General features: G+C 38.9%; 1 protein-coding gene and 1 long non-coding RNA gene across 2 annotated transcripts in view; one reads left to right on the top strand and one right to left on the bottom strand.

Annotated features, from left to right (window-relative positions):
* LOC108272466 (nuclear autoantigen Sp-100) overlaps positions 1-11,976 on the bottom strand; it is a 54,906-nt gene extending 42,930 nt beyond the window's left edge. Inside the window, exons 1-3 of the mRNA XM_053684211.1 lie at positions 10,750-11,976; positions 10,398-10,565; positions 8,040-8,173 (exon numbers count right to left, since the gene is read on the bottom strand). Of these exons, the coding sequence (XP_053540186.1) occupies positions 8,040-8,168 (129 nt within the window). The 5' untranslated portion in view covers positions 8,169-8,173; positions 10,398-10,565; positions 10,750-11,976. The remainder of the gene's footprint in view (positions 1-8,039; positions 8,174-10,397; positions 10,566-10,749) is intronic.
* Positions 11,977-15,693: 3,717 nt separating this feature from the next.
* Positions 15,694-20,132, top strand: part of LOC108272865 (uncharacterized) — a 51,381-nt gene continuing 46,942 nt past the window's right edge. The window contains exon 1 of the long non-coding RNA XR_001814172.2: positions 15,694-15,894. This is a non-coding gene — a long non-coding RNA (uncharacterized LOC108272865). The remainder of the gene's footprint in view (positions 15,895-20,132) is intronic.

The raw sequence follows: 20,132 nt of genomic DNA, 5'->3' as shown, positions 1-20,132 counted from the left end.
TCCCATCATTATTTTTAAACAAATACACTTTTGATTTTTTTTTTAAAATAATGTTTTAGGAAAGAAGATTTTTGTTTGTTGGAACATCTTTTTTTTTAGGAACCTGTGCAGTTCACAGACTTTTGGTAGGCGTGACATGAACTTGGAGAGGTATGTAGTGAAACCAATTAATCTTTGCACCCCTTTTGCATTTGTGGCTGTTGGCATTGCCTGAATGGCCCTCACCTTTTTGAGGGCTGCTCTACGGCCCTCTGCTGTCAGCACATGCCCATGGAAGCATACCTCCTTGAGCTTGATTTGCAGCTTATTGAAACTCAGTCTCAGCTTCTCTGGGGTGGTCCATGAGAACACTGAGTTTGGCATCTTAGTCCCAGGTGGTCTCCTCTTGTGAAACTCCACAGCCACTGATCAATATATCATCTGTAATTGGCTCAACACCACTTAATAGAGTCGGTATCTCATGTTGCCTCCTCTGATACACTTCTGTGGACTGTGGTCCCAAATGACCACTTGAGCCAGTGCCTCCTGTCCCATAGCGTCCAGAATGTTATAAGAAGGCTGCATTTCCTATCGAGTTTGCACTGCAAGAATTTATTATGAGCACTCACCAATGTGAATTTGTGAGCCTTGGAAAGCTTATAGAGAACATTGTCTATGGTAGGCATATTCGCTGGGACTTTTTACGCACTTTATTTATCGACTTAAGACCATGCATTTCTGATTGAGCCTTAATCACTGTTTTGAGATTACTAGGACATTCCAGGGCATAGCTCACTGGCAAGCTTATGCTTGTTGCCAGATTATTTGCAGTTTTCTGTGTTAGGACTGAGCACATAGTTCTGAAGTAGCTGGGACTTGACTTGCTCAAGTCCACCTTGGTACATGAGTTAGGCACCTGCATGTACACTGCCCTCCAGTCTGCTCTGTGGGTGAGTTCTCTTTCTCTCAAAAGAGAGCTCATCAGCGAATCCCAGAACCTAATCTAACCTCTCTAATGAGCTCACTTGATAGTTTGCTGAATCAGTACCACAAAAGAAAATCTGAACTTAATTACATAACAAATACCTGGATAGAGTAAAAGCTTCTGCCACCATGTTTGGTGCAATCACAAACTTTTGGTGAAAACATGTTTTTTTATGATCTCAGCCAAAGCTGTTTTTATAATGAACTGGCATCAGTAACACACATGTACTGCCTTCTTTTACAATGCTTACTCCCACTACTAGATGTCGGTAATCAACAGATGTCGGTGTTCTTTGTTGTTTCTAAGTAGTCTAAATCTTACTGTATTAGACAATAAGTATAGGTCAGTGTATATGAGTATTTATCATCATGAGTATTTACCATCATCCATCTATCTTCTGTACTGCTTATTCTTCAGGGTCACGGGGAACCTGGAGCCTATCCAGGGAGCATTGGGCACAAGGCGAGGTACACCCTGGACAGGGTGCCAATCCATTGCAAGGCACAATCACATACACACTCACACACCCATTCATACACTGGATGGATATAGTTTTATTGACCATGAAGGTTTCATTAAGCAATGCACATATGCAGGATTAAGGATTAAAAAAGACATAAACATTTTAAAAAGCACAGCCTAATGGGCCTTCCCCACTTAACTGATCATAATAGAAACATCTGCTTCAGGAAAATGGTTCTTTTCAGAGTCCTTTCGTTATGTTCACCACAGAGCTTCTGTTCTACTGGTGTAACTACCTGCTGGAAACTCTACTCTGTGCACTTTGCTCCTCTAGAACTCAATTCAAAATCTTGTATGGTAGCACTACTATTTTGTTCTCCTCAGTGCACAACATAAATGATTTTGATTTACCTCAAAGCACTGACACTGGAGGCTTCTTTTATAGATTAAATAAACAAAGTAAAATATAAAATGTAAATATAGTGCATGAGTGGAGGTGAAAGGGAGGGATTAAGTACAGTCACACATGCAAATACACTTACATTATTTGCATACTATAATCTCCCTTGCAAATGCAAGAACAATACTTTCACTTTTGAGCACTGTCAGTATCTTGGGAGCATCTTTAGCTCCCAACAGTAAGCCCCTTGTGGGATTAATAAAGTTCTAAAGTAAACTATCAATAAACACTGATCAAACATTAACATCCACACAGAGAATAAATAAATGTATTGGTATGATTTAGCAATAAGTCAAGCCAATCAGTTTAGGAATGTTGTAAGGTTTTTGCTCTCTTGCCCAGTCGAGATTCTCAGGTACCAGGGTGTGGTCTGGGAGCTGGTTGCTGTGGGAAAACTACTCAACTCCTTCTCAGCTAAAAAATCCAATGGAAACTGAAAGTTGGCAGTTGAAAGTGGGACACAAAAGGCCGTAATTTGTGTACGGCACCCACACCTTGCTTTTGTAAAGAAAGCCAGAAAATTAAAGACAACAAAGTGAAAACAAAATGAAAGGAATTGTTCTTACAATAAAATATCACTTGAATAAAGTCCTAAATATTTTTTTTATAATTAATAACGTGCACATGTTTTGTCAACCTTTAATAGAACAGCATTAGTAGAATAAGTGAAATACAATATAAAACAGAATATAGCATTAATGGAATCTTATAAAATAACAGCTTAGTGGAATAGTATAGAATAGATTTTTATTGGGTCTAAGACTGGTGATTTATATGAGGCTATTCTTACACCTTTATTTTCTATTTATGGAACCATTTGAGACTCTCATTTGCAGTACTTTGGATCATTGACTTGCTGGAAGGTCGACTCATCCTCATGATTCTGGTGGATGGCAACAGATTCTTCTCCCGGGACATGGCTCCTTTCATCTTACTTTTGATCATTTGGATTTTGCTGATACCATGAGAAGTGAGACAGCCCATGTCATGAAGCTACCACTTCTGAATTTCACTGTAGGTACCGTATTTTTAGGGTCATGTGCACAGCCATTTCGCCTCCAAACATGATGCATTATATTGCTGCCAAAAAAGCTGGGCCACGTTACGTTCTCCAAGTATCCTACAGGCTTCCCCAAATGTTTTGTAGCAAACTTCAAACAAGATTCACTATGCCTGTTCTTCATTAATGGAGTCTTCTGTGGTGATCATGAAAGGACCCCCTACTTCCAAGTATTTCTGAAGCTCTTTTCAAGTTGTCTTTAGCTCTAACCTTCTGACTACACAGTTGGAAATCTTGGAGCTCCTCTGCATAGCCAGATGATGGTCCAGTGATGTTCCTTGAACATGCAGATAGTGGTCTCAGTGGTGCTTATTGGAACATTTAGGAGTTGAGAAATCTGATGGGTCGTGGGAGAGCGTTTTACCTCTATCTATCAGGAGATGTCTTGCATGACAGCTTAGTGACAAATGATTTATTTAACCGCAATCAGAGGGGGTTTCCCGTTTTCAAAGAATAGAGGTATTATCCAGTAATCCAGTATCCAGTACAATGAGATTAAACATAGGGATGCTTTCCTAAACAACTTATATCAGTATAATAAATGTTATTACCTAATGATACATAGTTTTTAAAAGTCTCTGTTTGCCATCTTTTTCCAAGCAACATAATTTTATAGTCTTAAAACAATCACACACATGTATATACACACACATATATATTTGATGACAGCTTTTGAGAGTCTCACAAAATGCTTATGTGGCCTAGGCAAACTTTTTTATTTTGTTGTAAATTAAACTGTTTTTCCCACATCGATGTATTAATTCTGTTCAGTCCTTCATTTAAAATAGTACGATTGAGGTGGGGGAGGGGCTCCTGAGTTAATTGTCCCTTGGGGCCCCCAAATGTTCAGATATGGTCCTAGGTAAACAACTTCCTTTTTAAAAAGCCCAGTAAAGAGTACCTTGTTAACATCACTGCTTTCTGTGGATGATATGAAGATCTAAGAAGATGAATTTGACCAACAGTGAAGTAGTGATAATGGTGCACAAAAGAGAATAAAGCACACACGTTTTATTTGGTACTTTTTCTAGAGCTTGCATATTAATATCATTACCCTTTAATACAAAAGGTTTAGTATTTGAGTTTAAGGAGCAAAGTGAAATATAAATATGAATAAATCATTCAATGTACAAATAAACGTGAAACTCCAAGTGAAACACCACATGTGCAAATTAAAATTTGATTTGTAAAGTAGACATCTCAACACATCCTTGATGTTTTTATTTATTACTTTTCGTTGTGTCTGTGACTATCACATTGGCAAACCGATGCAGTTCACTGGATCATTAAAGACAAAAAATATTCTTATTTTAATAATATTAATATTATTTTAATTGAATTAAGCTCAATGTAACCAAGAACACAAGCAAACAAAATATGAACAGGTCTGGTTTCAGGTTGTCTTTAAAAGTAAAAAAAAATAAAAAATTTAAAAATCACAAACTGTATTACAGCGTAAAAAGCACACTTCTAAATCATTTCACACATAAAGTGCATCCGGAAAGTATTCACAGCGCTTCACTTTTCCCATATTTTGTTATGTTACAGCCTTATTCCAAAATGGATTAAATTAATTATTTCCCTCACAATTCTACAAACAATACCCCATAATGACAACATGAAAGAAGTTTGTTTGAAATCTTTGCAATTTTATTAAAAATAAAAAACAAAAAAAGCACATTTACATAAGTATTCACAGCCTTTGCTCAATACTTTGTTGAAGCACCTTTGGCACCAATTACAGTCTCAAGTCTTTTTGAGAATGATGCTACAAGCTTGGCACACCCATTTTTGGGCAGTTTCTCTCATTCTTCTTTGCAGGACCTCTCAAGCTCCATCAGGTTGGATGGGGAGTGTTGGTACACAGCCATTTTCAGATCTCTCCAGAGATGTTCAATCGGGTTTGTCTGGGCTCTGGCTGGGCCACTCAAGGACGTTCACAGAGTTGTCCTGTAGCCACTCCTTTGTTATCTTGGCTGTGTGCTTAGGGTCGTTGTCCTGTTGGAAGATAAACCTTCACCCCAGTCTGAGGTCCAGAGCGCTCTGGAGCAGGTTTTCATCAAGGATGTCTCTGTACATTACTGCATTCATCGTTTCCTCGATCCTGACTAGTCTCCCAGTTCCTGCCGCTGAAAAACATCCCCACAGCATGATGCTGCCACCACCATGCTTCACTGTAGGGATGGTATTGGCCAGGTGATGAGTGGTGCCTGGTTTCCTCCATACATGACGCTTGCCATTCAGGCCAAAGAGTTCAATCTTTGTTCAAACTTAGGTCTGAGAGTCCTTCAGGTGCCTTTTGGCAAACTCCAGGCGTGTTGTCATGTGCCTTTTACTGAGGAGTGGCTTCCATCTGGCCACTCTACCACACAGGCGTAATTGATGGAGTTCTGCAGAGATGGTTGTTCTTCTGGAAGGTTCTCTTCTCTCCACAGAGACACGCTGGACCTCTGTCAGAGTGACCATCGGGTTTTTGGCCACCTCCCTGACTGAGGCCCTTCTTCCCCGATCGCTCAGTTTGGCCGGGCGGCCAGCTCTAGGAAGACTCCTGCTGGTTCCAGACTTCTTCCATTTACGGATGATGGAGGCCACTGTGCTCATTGGGACCTTCAATGCTGCAGAAATGTTTCTGTACCCTTCCCCACATCTGTGCCTCGATACAATCCTGTCTCAGAGGTCTACAGACAATTCCTTGGACTTCATGGATTGGTTTGTGCTCTGACATGCATTGTTAACTGTGGGACCTTATATAGACAGGTGTGTGCCTTTCCAAATCATGTCCAATCAACTGAATTTACCTCAGGTGGACTCCAATCAAGTTGTAGAAACATCTCAAGGATGATCAGTGGAAACAGGATGCACCTGAGCTCAATTTTGAGTGTCATGGCAAAGGCTATGAATACTTATGTACATGTGCTTTTTTTTTGGTTTTTATTTTTAATAAATTTGCAAAGATTTCAAACAAACTTCTTTCATGTTGTCATTATGGGGTATTGTTTGTAGAATTTTGAGGAAAATATTGAATTTAATCCATTTTGGAATGAGGCTGTAACATAAAATGTGGGAAAAGTGAAGCGCTGTGAATACTTTCCAGATGCACTGTACAAAAAAAATTGTAAATGCAATATAAGGAAGTGAAACTATATAAATGCTGAGATAAAACAATAAGAAATCTAACATATTAAGATTAAATGAAATGATTATAAAACCAGTAATTCGTGAAATAATAAATGCATACAACATTAGAAAGCTGTATGTTAAAATATATATATTATAATCAGATATACTTTTTTAGTATCCAAGTTGCACAAATTAGACAAATCACTAATAGACCTGTAACCTAACAATAATAAACAAGTAGGATTATAGAAGATAAGTTCAATTAAATAATCAGATGCTAACAATGTTATATGCAAATAATAAATAAATAAATAATAACATCAGTATTTGTCTTTTGATTATAAATCTTCCAATGAAATGCAGGTTTGTGAAAGAGGAAAAATACTACTGGATTTTAAAGATGGTGTCAAACTCCTCCTGAAAGATCTTTTTCATTATGGCTCCCATCTTGCCGAACTTATTATCCTACACACACACACACACACACACACACACACACACACACACACACACACACACACACACACACACTGAAAGGAATTCTCTTATATTATGTACTCGATTATATTATGAACTGCTATTAAGACACCTTAGATACAGGGAATACTGGGTTATAGTTTGTGTGTCTCTGACCTATCAAATACCTATGATGAATATATTCATTTAATTATCTCTTTGAATAAGTTGATCAACTGCCATCCTTTATTATAGCTGACACATGTATTTTCTATATCTTGAAAGACTTATTTTCGTAGTGTGCTGTGTAGCACCTGCACAAGCAGAAACCTGCCTACTACGCAATGCTGTTATATGTGTATAATGTGTATAAATACTCCTGTCCTAGACGAAACGGGATGTCTCTGTGAACAGCAATGTGTCAGTGTGTGTTCATTTAGACTCTCCAGGCGCGCCTGAACGGTCTGTGGTAAATCACACTTTCTTGCTCATAGCACAGAACTAACAGTTAATAGAAGTAAAGAGGATAAGGCATGACAGAAGATCTGAAAGACATAATCTGAGATTCCTGAAAATCTAACAGTGACAACAATTTTAAAAATGTGGCTATTTGACAGATTTATGCCGATCCAAGTTCCATTGAATTGACAATTTTTTTTTTTAGATGTTGCACAATCATGGGGCAGCGTGCTCATGGCCACATTTATCTCCATAAAATTATCACACCAAGTGGTCAGAAATAGGAACTGCAACAAGCCCTAATAGTGGACCACTGGGGAAGATATAGCACTGGCCAATGCTCACAGTATGAATATTTTCAGTGGAAGAGGAGCACTGGACAGGAGACTAGTTAAAAATAGACTGTGACTGACAAGGTCTTCTTTAATAGGAAATAATCCAAAAATTATTTATTCACTCAAAATTTCTACAAGATTCCATATCTCAATGCCTCCATTTTTGAGTTAGTTTCACGTCTGGTTTTTGAGCTGTAGCTGGCTCGAATTTTTGCTGCAACCTGGAAACCCTGCATAATGATATTAGTTTAAAAGTTTAACAAAGATAAAAAAAAGTATCTAAAACTGCCCAAAACGAGCTGCTGGACTGTATGCTGAACACTGTACGTTAATGACTCTCAAATGCCTATTACAGGTTTACTCTAAATATTCACTACATAGTAGCTATTAGCAAATATATTCTTTAGTCAACCTTTCTCTTTCTTTGTCTCCATTTCTCTCTAATTTCTTTTCTTTCTCACCCAAGTGTGTCCTCCTGTAGAGTTGGTAAGTGGCAGTGATGGTGAAAAGCTTGTGGACACTCGTCACAGCACACCAGATTTCCCGCCGAGTCACAAATGTAGCACACGTCACGTAAAATCTTGTGCTCACATGACTTATTTTGTTCTGCAGGATCCCGGTATACTTGGTGGAACCAACTGTGGGTGCAATTACAACTTGTTGTACATCTTGTTACAAGTTGGCATCTTAATACTTGTAGTGACTGTTAAAGAGGAGATTTACCTGTATAAGTTCATGCAGTGTAATGTTTTCGCAGCGGATGGTGAGTTTCCAGTTCTTGCTTTTTTCCCTTCCTGAAAATCTCTCAAAGTCACCTGGGGTGAACCAGACGCCGCCGGACAAAATACACATCTCTCCTGTAGGAACAAAACTTTATTTAAATTCCAATTTAAAAAACAAACTATACTGGCAAATTCCTTCTGACACCACTCAACTTTATTTCTCTATGAGAATGAAGTATGACTACGTGGCTTTTTTCGTTAAAAACATAACAGCTTTTGTTTTTTGGCCCATCAAGGTCTCATTAATAATGATGTTTCAAGCTACAATGGACTCTCATGGTTCAGGACTTCCTTAGTAAAGTTTTCTTTCATCAAGGTAATAAAAAAAGTTCACTTAGAAAAACTCTTAGTGGTAAGATAAGATCTTTTTTGCTATCCACCTTCCATATCTACACTGTAAAGAATTGCTGTAAATTTTACAACCTTGGTTTGCCTGTAAAGTACTGTGAAATGTAGAGTAAACATCTGTAAATCATTTATAGTAAAGTACTGTAATATCTTAGATATTTTAAAATAAATCATATTCCAGCACATTTGTCTGATGCAGGATAAAACTTACCTGAAAGTTAAGGTCTTGCTCAAGGACCCAACCATGGCAGTGCTGGGATTTGAACACACAACCTTCTGATTTGTAACTCAAAGCCTTAAACACTGAATCACCACAGCCAGCTCAACTAGCTTACTGTGCATTGATTCAACTGCTTCTACCACTGAATTAACTCCACCAAAAGATTGCATTGAATCAACACAGACTCATTGAGCTAGTAGTGGTGGCACAGTTGTTAAGGCTTTGAGTTGTAGGTCAGAAGGTTGTGTGTTCAAATCCCAGCACTGCCAAATGGCTATGTTGGGGCCCTTGAGCAAAACTCTTAATATTCAGTTCATTCATATCCTGCATCAGCCAAATGAGCAAATGTATTGGATGATGTGTTGTTTTATATTGTGTAAGATTGTACAGTTGTTACTACTCCATTGTAGGGCACCATCACACACATTCACACACCCATTCATACACTACAACACCAGCCTACAGCGCATGTCTTTGGACTGGGGGAGGAAACCAGAGTACCCGGAGGAAACCACTGAAGCACGGGGAGATCATGCAAACTCAGGGCTGCAGCACGAATCGAACCCAGATGGCAATGGTTGGGTCCTTGAGCAAAACTCTTAATATTCAGTTCAGTCATATTTATTCTGGCTCCATCCATCCATCCATTTTCTGTACCTCTCATCCTTACTGGGTCATGGGAACCTGTAGCCTATCCCAGGGTGATGCGAGATGGTGATCATGGTCACTAATCATCCGGCCATGTCCCTCGATGGCTTGTGGCCAACGGGGATCTCCCGCTGCTTCCATTGGAAGGCGAAGTATTCTGTCACGAACCTCAAATCAGCACGGAAGCAGAAGCGGGCGGCAGGTGGAGAGCGTGGTATTGGGAATTTCAAGAAACGTAGTTGTAAGACAGGCAATGGTCAAGCGATCGGACGAACAACACAAAAGGGGTCAGGCAGAGAGCGTAGTCAAAACCGGAAACAAGGGTCGAGGATAACGAGAAGACTAACTAACTAGATCGGCCTGGTAACGCAGAGAAACAAGTTGACTGAACGTATACTTCGCATTGACTCTAGGTGAATGACATCCCTAAGTACTAGTGTGAGAGTGTGTGTGTGTGATTGGTGCCAGGTGTGTCTGATCAGAACTCCGGGGATGGTGAGAAGGTGCGTGCATGAGAAGTGAGTGTTGTATCTTGGGAAATTGAGTTCTGATCTGACTGAGCTGTGACAATCATTATCATCTGTGTGTAGTTCACTACGTAACAGTTATAAAGTGTCATATCTGTCCTGAGGGGGTCTGTGAATTTATTATTATTATTATTATTATTATTATTATTATTATTATTATTATTTTGGTGCAATTAAAGGCATCCCTGCCTATAAAAAGATTGAGAGCCTCTACTGTACATAGTGTGTGTATATATATATCACGCTGCATTTTGCAAAAAAACAGTCCTGTTTTCTGACAAAGTGTGTTGCACCAATTACTAAATCGAAGCCATTTAATTGATACTTTTCAGTTAAAATAAATAATAAAATGACAATATAGTCTTTCATTTGATGCTCATGTAGATAATATTACTAGGATAGCCTTCTTTCATCTCAGAAATATTTCTAAGATAAGAAATATATTGTCACTACATGATGCAGAAATATTAGTTCATGCTTTCATCACCTCTAGACTAGAATTTAGATAATTATTTAATAATGGACACATAGGGGAATTAAAACTGTATTGACTGACCTAAGCTGGTCTGGAGTGAGCGCAGAAAAGGATATTTCTGAAGGATGTGATCCTGAGACACACACCTCCAAAACTGCTTTATACACCACCTCCCGGCTTCTCCACCCAGTCCAAAATCTCATACCCACCTTTCTACCTTCTGTTCTTACTTTTCATCTTTATTAGCTTCTACAGAAAGAAAGAGAGAGAAAGAGAGAGAGAGAGAGTGAGAGAGAGAGAGACAGAGACAGAGACAGAGAGAGACTGGTAACGTGTTGATTTACTGATGTACATCATTAAGTTCATTTTACTTAAATGACACAACACAAAATAATAAAAACACTGCCATGAACAAGGGGCGTAGCTCTCTCACAGGTTCATATTACAGAGACTCTTTCAGGTTGCACAACTCTTTCAGGTTTTTTCGACAACAATCATTGCCCTGTTCAGGATACCGGAGAAGTGTTTTACCTGCATAAAAAGTAAGTAATTAGAACAACTGGTCTTTTCTGTTGATTAATATGTGCTTTATTGTACATTTAGTAACTCAGAAAAAAATGTCATTTTGTTTTATAGAGTAGAAAGATGTTCAGTGACCGAATATCTATTCAGTTGGATTTCACACCGCCGGAGGAGCTGATTAAGTTTTTCCACTTGAACAAGGCGCAGATTTCTTGCATAGATGAACCGCTCACCTTCCTCAACCAGCTCCGAGACCACAGTTTGGTACCTGATGAACTCTACCAAGCAAGACAGCAAGAAAAATAACATTCTGTCATTTGAAGAGCTTTTTTCTTTACAGTTGAAAGAAGGAAATGGATTGGCTTGACTTGTTTAATCACACCTCTAGGGTATAAACGTATTTTACTGCACAGTGCTTGATCAGTGTTTGATCAGTGCTTGTTAACAGTGGTGGCTCTGTGGTTAAGACATTGGGCTGTTGATCAGAAGGTCATGAGCTCAACCCCATAACCACCAAGGCACCACTGTTGGGGCCCCTGAGCAAGGCCCTAACCCCTAATTGCTCAGATGTATAAATGAAATAAATGTAAGTCGCTCTGGATGAAGGTGTCTGCCAAATGCCATAAATGTAGTGATTTTAATAATAATAATTAAAGTGCACAAACTGGAAATTTGCAAATTTATGATTTACGGCAATTGTAAAAGTTTGTGCCAAAAGAAAGTATTGGGATCGGGATTGGCGGGGTGTGATGCAGAAATCTAAACAATCGTTTGTTTTGTTGTTGCACCCGACACAGGATAATGAGTTGGAAGTAAGCACAGGAGCGCTGTCTTTATTAATAACCCAAACAAACAAACAAACCACAGGCAGCGCGGTCTATACGGAACTAGTGAGTAAACATGAGACTAGAATCGAGGCAGGAAACCGGACATGACAACAAAGACCGCTTAGCATGCTAAACCTATATCCTACACCGTTAACACTGAAAACTCTCACACGGGCATCTATGTTACAAATAATAATACTCCAGTGAAGTGCGCGTGCACCCGAGGGGTTTAAATACCCAACATAATTAAACTAAACCAAAGACACCTGGGTTAAATCAAGGACATCCTCAAACAGAAACTAATACTCAGCCAGGAAGCGAATCAAAACAAAACAAGCGTCACGCTGTGCTGCAGTGCCCTCTGCCGGCCATGGCATAACAGTTGTATACAGGATTTACATTTAAGTGTACATAAAATGTAGGCAGAAGGATGAAGTAGGTTCACCCGGCAGCACGTTTGCTGCTCCCCGCATGGACCTGCCTCCAGGCAGCACTGCATGGCCTTGACGGTGTCGTATCCCGCTCCCAGGCACTCCTAACGCCTTGTAAATCACTTAGCAGACCTTGCCATGACCTTATGCTTTCAGATATTTAAAATAAATAAATTCTAGCACATATGCTGCTTCTCTAGTTCTTTCACTGAGGGGTGCCCAGATAAAGTGCACTGCTCGTGGGTAGAGATTTCCCCGGATGAGCTCCAGGCAGATTTCCTTGCTGTTTTTCACTGACTGAACTGCATGGTTTTGGGGTAAAATTAGCGTGTTCCATACGGATCTCACCGGAGCTGCGCTTCCAGGCAGCTTTCCTGGCTGTTTCCCCGACTGAAGTGCGTGATTTTCGTGCAAAATGAGCGAGTTCCAGACCGATCTCCCCAGCACCAGGCAGCCCTAGTGGTTTCTTTAGAGCACCAATGGAAGTGTCCAAAAGTGTTTGAACATCCCTCATAGCAGGTATTAGGTGTCCAAAAGTAAAGGAACATCCCTTGTAGAGCAGGACCACACAGCTAAAACTTGGAGTTATAATTTATTACGGTATAGTACACCCTACAAGTATTTTTTAGAGCACACGTGGGATGTGTCCAAAAGTATAGGAACATCCCTTATAGAGCAGGACCATACAGCTTTAAACATTGATCCAATTGCACAACTGTCCACTGTAATATAAAATATAAAATATACACATTCTACATAAACAATATCATAATAATATAAAACAGTAATATATATATATATGTACCAACAATATTATAATTATATGGTAATATAGACATTGTGTCACTGCATATAGTAACTGTTAATTTTAATCACGTTTACAATCTTTAGACACTTCACATCAGCTGTTAATAATCTGTTGGACTGTTCATAGGATTTAAGAGATGCAATTCCAAAATTGTCCACAAGATGGCAGTCCAGTGTGCAGGCCATCCATCCATCTTCAACCACATACTCCTTTTCAGGGTTACGGTGAACCTGGAGCCTATCCCAGGGAGCATCGGGCACAAGGCACAAGGCGGGGTCCACCCTGGACAGGGTGCCAATCCATCGCAGGGCACACAATCACACATACACTCACACACCCATTCATACACTATGGACACTTTGGACATTCCAATCAGCCTACCAGGGCCATGCCAATCAGCCAATCAGCCTACCATGCATGTCTTTGGACTGGGGGAGGAAACTGGAGTACCCGGAGGAAACCCCCGTAGCACGGGGAGAACATGCAAACTCATATCACTTCTGATAAGCTTTCTCCACTTTGGATGAGCATAGAGACACCATTAAAAAATTTCCTGAGTCTAGAGAAAATGTACAGTTTATCACTTGAATTACATTTAAAACGCAGTTGTCATATGTACTGTCACTAGCCACTATTAATTTTAAACTCATGCTTACAATGTTTAGTGACATTCACAGCAGGGAATAGTCTCTTGGTCTGTACTAAAGATTTAAAAAGGTAATAGATCCAATTGCACAACTGTCCACCATATATATATATATATATATATATATATATATATATATATATATATATATATATATATATATATATATATATATATATATATATATATATGTATGTATGTATGTATGTATATCTATGTGATAATATGTTGTGTATATATATATATATATATATACATATATATATATATATATATATATATATATATATATATATATGTATGTATGTATGTATGTATGTATGTATGTATATCTATGTGATAATATGTTGTGTATATATATATATATATATATATATATATATATATATATATATATATACACACACACACACACACACACACACACACACAGAATTAAGCTTTGAAGAATTGGCTGGTCTATGCTCTGTGTGCACAAGGCAAGATGTCACAGAGAATAAATGCTCTGGTTGAAATAGGATTGCCCACTCCTTTGTGTTCCTTAATGGCCATCTGCTACTGCTTTTGGCACAGAATATACAGGCTTCCCCCCATGATTTAAACTGTGAATTTGAATAAAATTCCTTGAGTCAAAAAGATTGTGTCTGCTTAATAGCCACCCTAAACTAGCACAAGTGCAGACAAAAATACAAAGAAAATGATACTCATCTGTGTGAAGACACTGATCACGTTAATGATTTCTCACAATAATTATCAACAATGAATTAACAAGGCGGGAAACAGATAATATCAGTATTCAACACTTTATTTCTATTAATCTCAGCAATTGTTTAAATATTGAGATGATCACTTCTACAACATTTCATTGGAAAAATCCCCGTAAGAATTATAAGAAATAAGAAATATCAAAAACTCTCACCCTGGCAGTCACATAACAATTTATAACTTTATAACAAGACATAAAAGTTTCTTGCAAAAAAAAATTTTTTTTACACAAACACACACACACACATACATGTATATATATATATATATATATATATATATATATATATATATATATATATATATATATATATATATATGTACACCCCTCACATTTGTGTAAATATTTGATTATATCTTTTCATGTGACAGCACTGAAGAAATGATTCTTTGCTACAATGTAATGTAGTGAGTGTACAGCTTGTGTAACAGTGTAAATTTGCTGTCACTTCAAAATAACTCATTTTCACTTAGGGGTGTACTCACTTTTGTTGCCAGTGGTTTAGACATTAATGGCTGTGTGTTGAGTTATTTTGAGGGGACAGCAAATTTACACTGTTACACAAGCTGTACACTCACTACTTTACATTATAGCAAAGTGTCCTTTCTTCAGTGTTGTCACATGTAAAGATATAAACAAACATTTACACAAATGTGAGGGGTGTACATATATATATATATATATATATATATATATATATATATATATATATATATATATATATATATAAATCATAAGCACATCCGACTGGATCACAAATGGCCCCGTTAGACTCGGGAGCTCACACTGCACGTGTAGACTCCCCTTTTATGCCTGTCAGTCTAACAGCACTTGCAACTTATGGAACTCATGCAATAGTGCCAGACGATAGATCCAGTATACTGGCCAGTACCTGATACACGCCCACCAGGGCCAATCGAATCGAAATTTGTTTTGCCGAGTACCGACGGGTAAGGCTGACGGAAATGAAAGAACTGAGCCGTAGAAATGAACGTGCGATATCTTTCCAGGGTCTCCATATATCAAATTTGCTGCATATGTGCTGTTATATATTTTTTAAATTTTCAATTGAAATTTTTTTTTGCCATCTGAATTGTCTTGAAAAGTTACGAAATATGATGCGAAAAAAAAAATTTGCTCAGAATTCTTAAGAATTTTAATCCACCACAATGCACTTTGTAGGCTGTAGGATAGAGTCTCATTACTGCTTTAGTAGCACTAAAATGCATGTTTAATAACTACACCTCCTAAAAGCTAGTTTACACTACACAACTCTGAATGTGTGCAGATCTCTGTGCTGTTCAGACACGGCTTGCTGTCTTGTAATCGGGAGTCATGAAGTCATTGTGGTGTTCACACTACACGATTGCTTGGCGACAAGGGGTCACACACACTACGATCTGACAACGATTCTGACAACGAAACCGGAGTTGTTTATTTGAAGATGTACGTAGGATAGAAACAAGCGGTGCGAGCTGTTTGTGCTGAAGAAACCCCAAAAAGGAAAACACAAAGAAAGTGGGTGAAAGAATGGATTAGCAGAAGCAGGCAGCAGGTGTGCTACAGAGAGAGTTGGAGGTGAATAAACAATGTTTTGTAATAACAAGTCTGTTCATCAGGTTTTGCAGGTTTCCCTTCCTCATGGAGACCTCATCCCATGCCTTGCTCTCTCATTGGCTGTAGCTCGTCTCCGCAAACACTGCCAGAGACAACACTTTTTACACTAAAGGATGTGGAGTTGTCCGAAAGCTCCAGATTTTTTGCAAGTCAAATATCTCTCTGGCGTTGGTGATGCCTCGGCGAGGCGTCGGCGAGTCTCTTTGATGCTTCATTGAGTAGTTCACACATAATAATCGACTGCTCGATTGGCGAGCGCCGATTGCTCGGCGATTTGCAAATCGGCCTTAAAATCATGTAGAGTGAACTAGGCTTTAGACTAATAGTCCTGTAATTATATTAGCTCTTGTAAAACCAGTCTGTGTGGACTGTCAAAGCAACATAACAAAGACTGTTATTAAAATTATTCACAGTTTTTCATCTGCTGAAAATTGTGCGTATAGTTTGTGTATTTATATGTGATATTTTCAATACTAAAAAAAGAGCTGTTCCTAATAAAGTGGATGTTCAGTGTGTGGTTACTATTCTGAATCTGTACAGGCAATGCTGATACTGCACATACTGGAAACCAGTAGAGATTGTAATGTTTAACTGGCATTATTCAGTCCCTCCAGGAGTTTGCAATTTTTCAAAATTACCGCAGATTTTCTGCAGATTTTCCACAGATGGGGCCAAGATGAATCATGTGACGTCATCACAATGCTCATTCAGCCAAAGCCACCTTTGATAAACGTTCGTCAAACATGAATACTAAAAGCTAAAAGGTCTCATTTAGAAACAAACATCACTGTGAAAAACAATTTCGTCCAAGTGCGATTTCGCCAATTCAAGTAGTTTTCTGTAAAAATGCGCAACAAAGGTTGCAAATTGCATCTTTTTAAATGCAGAAGCAAAATCAAACTTTATTGGCCGTAACAATCACAAAAAAGTTCTGCGAAATCCTGTATGGACTGATAATTCACCCCGAGTACTAACTCCCCAAAACCTGCTATGACTTTACCACACTGAGTTGAGCAACATCACTGGTGTGACTTCTCTTCGAATATTTATCCTTTTCTCCAAAAGCTTAAGTTAAATGAATAAGATAAAATATTTCTAATATGAATAATTTTAGGGAGAAAAAGGAGTAGGCAGTTTAGAAAGCAGGGTAGAAAGAAGACATGATGCATAAAGTTCAAGTCTAATAGACAAGTACAGTTTAATGTGTTTACAAAAAAGTGAGTGTTATTTGTTTATTTTATAACGATTGGTCTCATCATCTCAGGCTTAGTTAGAAACTGGACATAAATGTAATTAATATCTGTATTTTTGCTCATGCTGAATTGCTAACTTTGGGTTGTTCTGCTGTACTATGATTTGTTATTTTCTCATTTCACTGTGGAGTCCACTGGTTCCAACCCCCAGTCCAGGAGAACCATATGTAATAACCCAGTGAGACTGAAACCCCTGACCCAACATCCTGATTCAAATAATCTACGAGTCTTGCAAGCCAGGCTTCTTCAACAACTTTTTAAATACATGATGCCATTAAAACATCTGACCTTTTGCAACAGGTCCAGAATGCAGCTTCAGGGTTTGTTTTTCAGTTCTCCAACACCACCTCATTGCTACATTCCATCCGAGTTAAAACACTCCTACCTAAAGCACTTATCACACCTCGCTCTGCACCATGCTCCCTTCACAGTGTTCAAAAGTTCTTTTTCTTCTGTTGGAAGCCAGTGAATGGGATTGCTCAAATATTAAAAATAAAGAGCCAGTAAGGCTACAACCTCCAACACTCTAAACATGGATATTAGACGAAGATTAGACTAAGGTTAGAAATGAATGGAACGTGATGCAAAGTCTGATACATTCTTTGATTCAGTGGGTGTTATGTTACATATACCATGACTACATAACAGTGATTTTATGTGTTATATAAAATATAAGTTTTCTGTGCTTTGTTGGTTCAGTCTGAATGGGTTTAGCAGTTCCTGCTTGGATTGTACATTTATTTGGTTCCTAAAAATTATACTGTGCATAATTTTAAGAACTAAACAAAAAGAAACTATTGTTTAACCATGATCTGACCATGATCGGGGTGAAAAAAAATGTTTTTCCATTTTAGTACATCACCTGTCATATTCAAAGAGGAAAACATTAAATAATATACTATCATGCGAAAAACAAAGTACACCATCCTTCAGTTCTGTTTTCTAACTTATCAGGGCCTAAATAGCAATTGTGTGGTCCTCACCAACTTCTATAAACAAACAAATAAGCTCAGGTGACAACAACAACAACAACAACAACAAACATATTTCAATATGTCGTCCTTTTCCCCCCAAAATAAGCCAACATTCAAAAAGCAGGTGAAAAAAATAAGTACATCCTATAATTCAGTAACATGTAGAACCCCTTTTAGCAACAATAATTTGAAGTAAAAGTATTCTGTCAGAGTTTATTAGTCTCTGACATCGTTTTGGAGAAAATTTTGGCCCATTCTCCAGTTCATTGATGTTTGAGGGCATTTGTTTATGCACAGCTCTCTTAAGATCCCACCATAGTATCTCAGTGGGGTTGAGGTCCATTTTCCATTCCAACACCTTTTTTGTTTCTTCTTTAGCCATATAGATGTCAGTTTGCTGGAGTGCTTGGGATCACTGTCCTGTTGCATGACCCAATTTCAGCCCAGCTTAAGCTGCTGGACAAATGGCCTCATATTGGTCGCAAGAATATTCTGGTGTAAAGTGGAGTTCTTCACTGTCTCAATTGCCGCAAGTTTCCCAGGTCCTGTAGCTGCAAAACAAGCCAAAATCATCACAACTCCACCACCATGCTTAACAGTTGGTATTAGGCGTTTGTGATGATATGTTTTGTTTGATTTTCACCAAACATGGTGATGTGCATGATGACCAAACATCTCAAACTTGGTCTTATCATTAATCTGCTAGTAAACAGTGAAGGTATGTCGTTCTGCTAGTAAACCGTGGAAGTTTGTTGTTCGGCTAGTAAACAGTGGAGGTCTGTCATTCTGCTAGTAAACAGTTGAGGTCTGTCATTCTGTTAGTAAAGAGAGGAGGTCTGTCGCTCTGCTAGTAAACAGTGGAGGTCTGTCGTTCTGCTAGTAAACGGTGGAGGGCTGTCATTCTGGCTTGAGAGGTCGTCTCGTCAACCTCGGACAGGTACTTGGCTTGGGGGACCGTCTCTTCGACCTCGAACAAGAACTTGGCTTGAGAGGTCATCTCTTTGACCTTGGACAGGAATTTGGCTTGAGAGATTGCCTCTTCGACCTTGAACAGGAACTTGGCTTGAGAGGTTGCCTTTTTGACCTTCAACAGGAACTTGGCTTGAGAGGTCGCCTCTTTGACCTCACACAGGAACTTGGTGTGAGTGGACTACCTCTTTGACCTCTAGCAGGAACTTCGTGTGTTGGGTTGCCTCTTCAACCTCGTGCATGAACTTGACTTGAGAGGTCGCCTCTTCGACCTCGAACAAGAACTTGGCCAACCAAGTTCTCCTCATACCTGAAGCTGACGTCATGACCAACCAAGATAAGCTCATGCTTGAGATTGACGACACGGCCAACCAAGCTCAGCCTGCAAAGTCAATGGAGAATGACACTCAGCCTCTCTGCGTGACTGAGGATACCGCTCAGCATCCCCATACAGCTGAGCATGCCACTCAGCCTCCCTGTTCAGCTGAAGAAGTTATCTGCCTCCCGTTGCAGCCAAAAGCTCCGCTTTGCTTCCCTACTCTGCCTTGGATGTCACTACACCACGCTTCTCTACTGACCTTGCTCTATTTTCCCACGTTGCTGAGGACGCCACTCTGCCTTCCTGCTCAGCGGAGGACATTGCTCTGCCTTCCTGCTCAGGGGAGGAAGTTGCTCTGCCTTCCTGCTCAGCAGAGCACATTGAGCTTCTGGGTTTTCAGTGACCTTGACTTTATTTACATTTGACACGTGCATCTTTGATTTCTGTCCGGTCTCTGCCGCTGTAATTTCATTGGTTGTTTCCCGTATGTGTGACAGCATTGTTCTCAGCTGTCTTGTGTTTCACCCCGATTACATTTGTTATTTAAACCCCTCTTGTATCTATGTATGTCGTGAAGTATTAAGTATTATCACCATACCAAGTGTTTGTACCCTGTTCCTCGTTTTGTTTCATAGTCTTTGATCTTGTTTCTTGTTACATGCTTTTGTCTTTCCTGTTTAATGC

The sequence above is a fragment of the Ictalurus punctatus genome, chromosome 12 (genome assembly GCF_001660625.3).
Source record: "Ictalurus punctatus breed USDA103 chromosome 12, Coco_2.0, whole genome shotgun sequence".
NCBI lineage: Eukaryota > Metazoa > Chordata > Actinopteri > Siluriformes > Ictaluridae > Ictalurus > Ictalurus punctatus.
The sequence above is the reverse complement of the archived record's forward strand: the minus strand, read 5'-3'. Positions and strand labels throughout refer to the sequence as shown.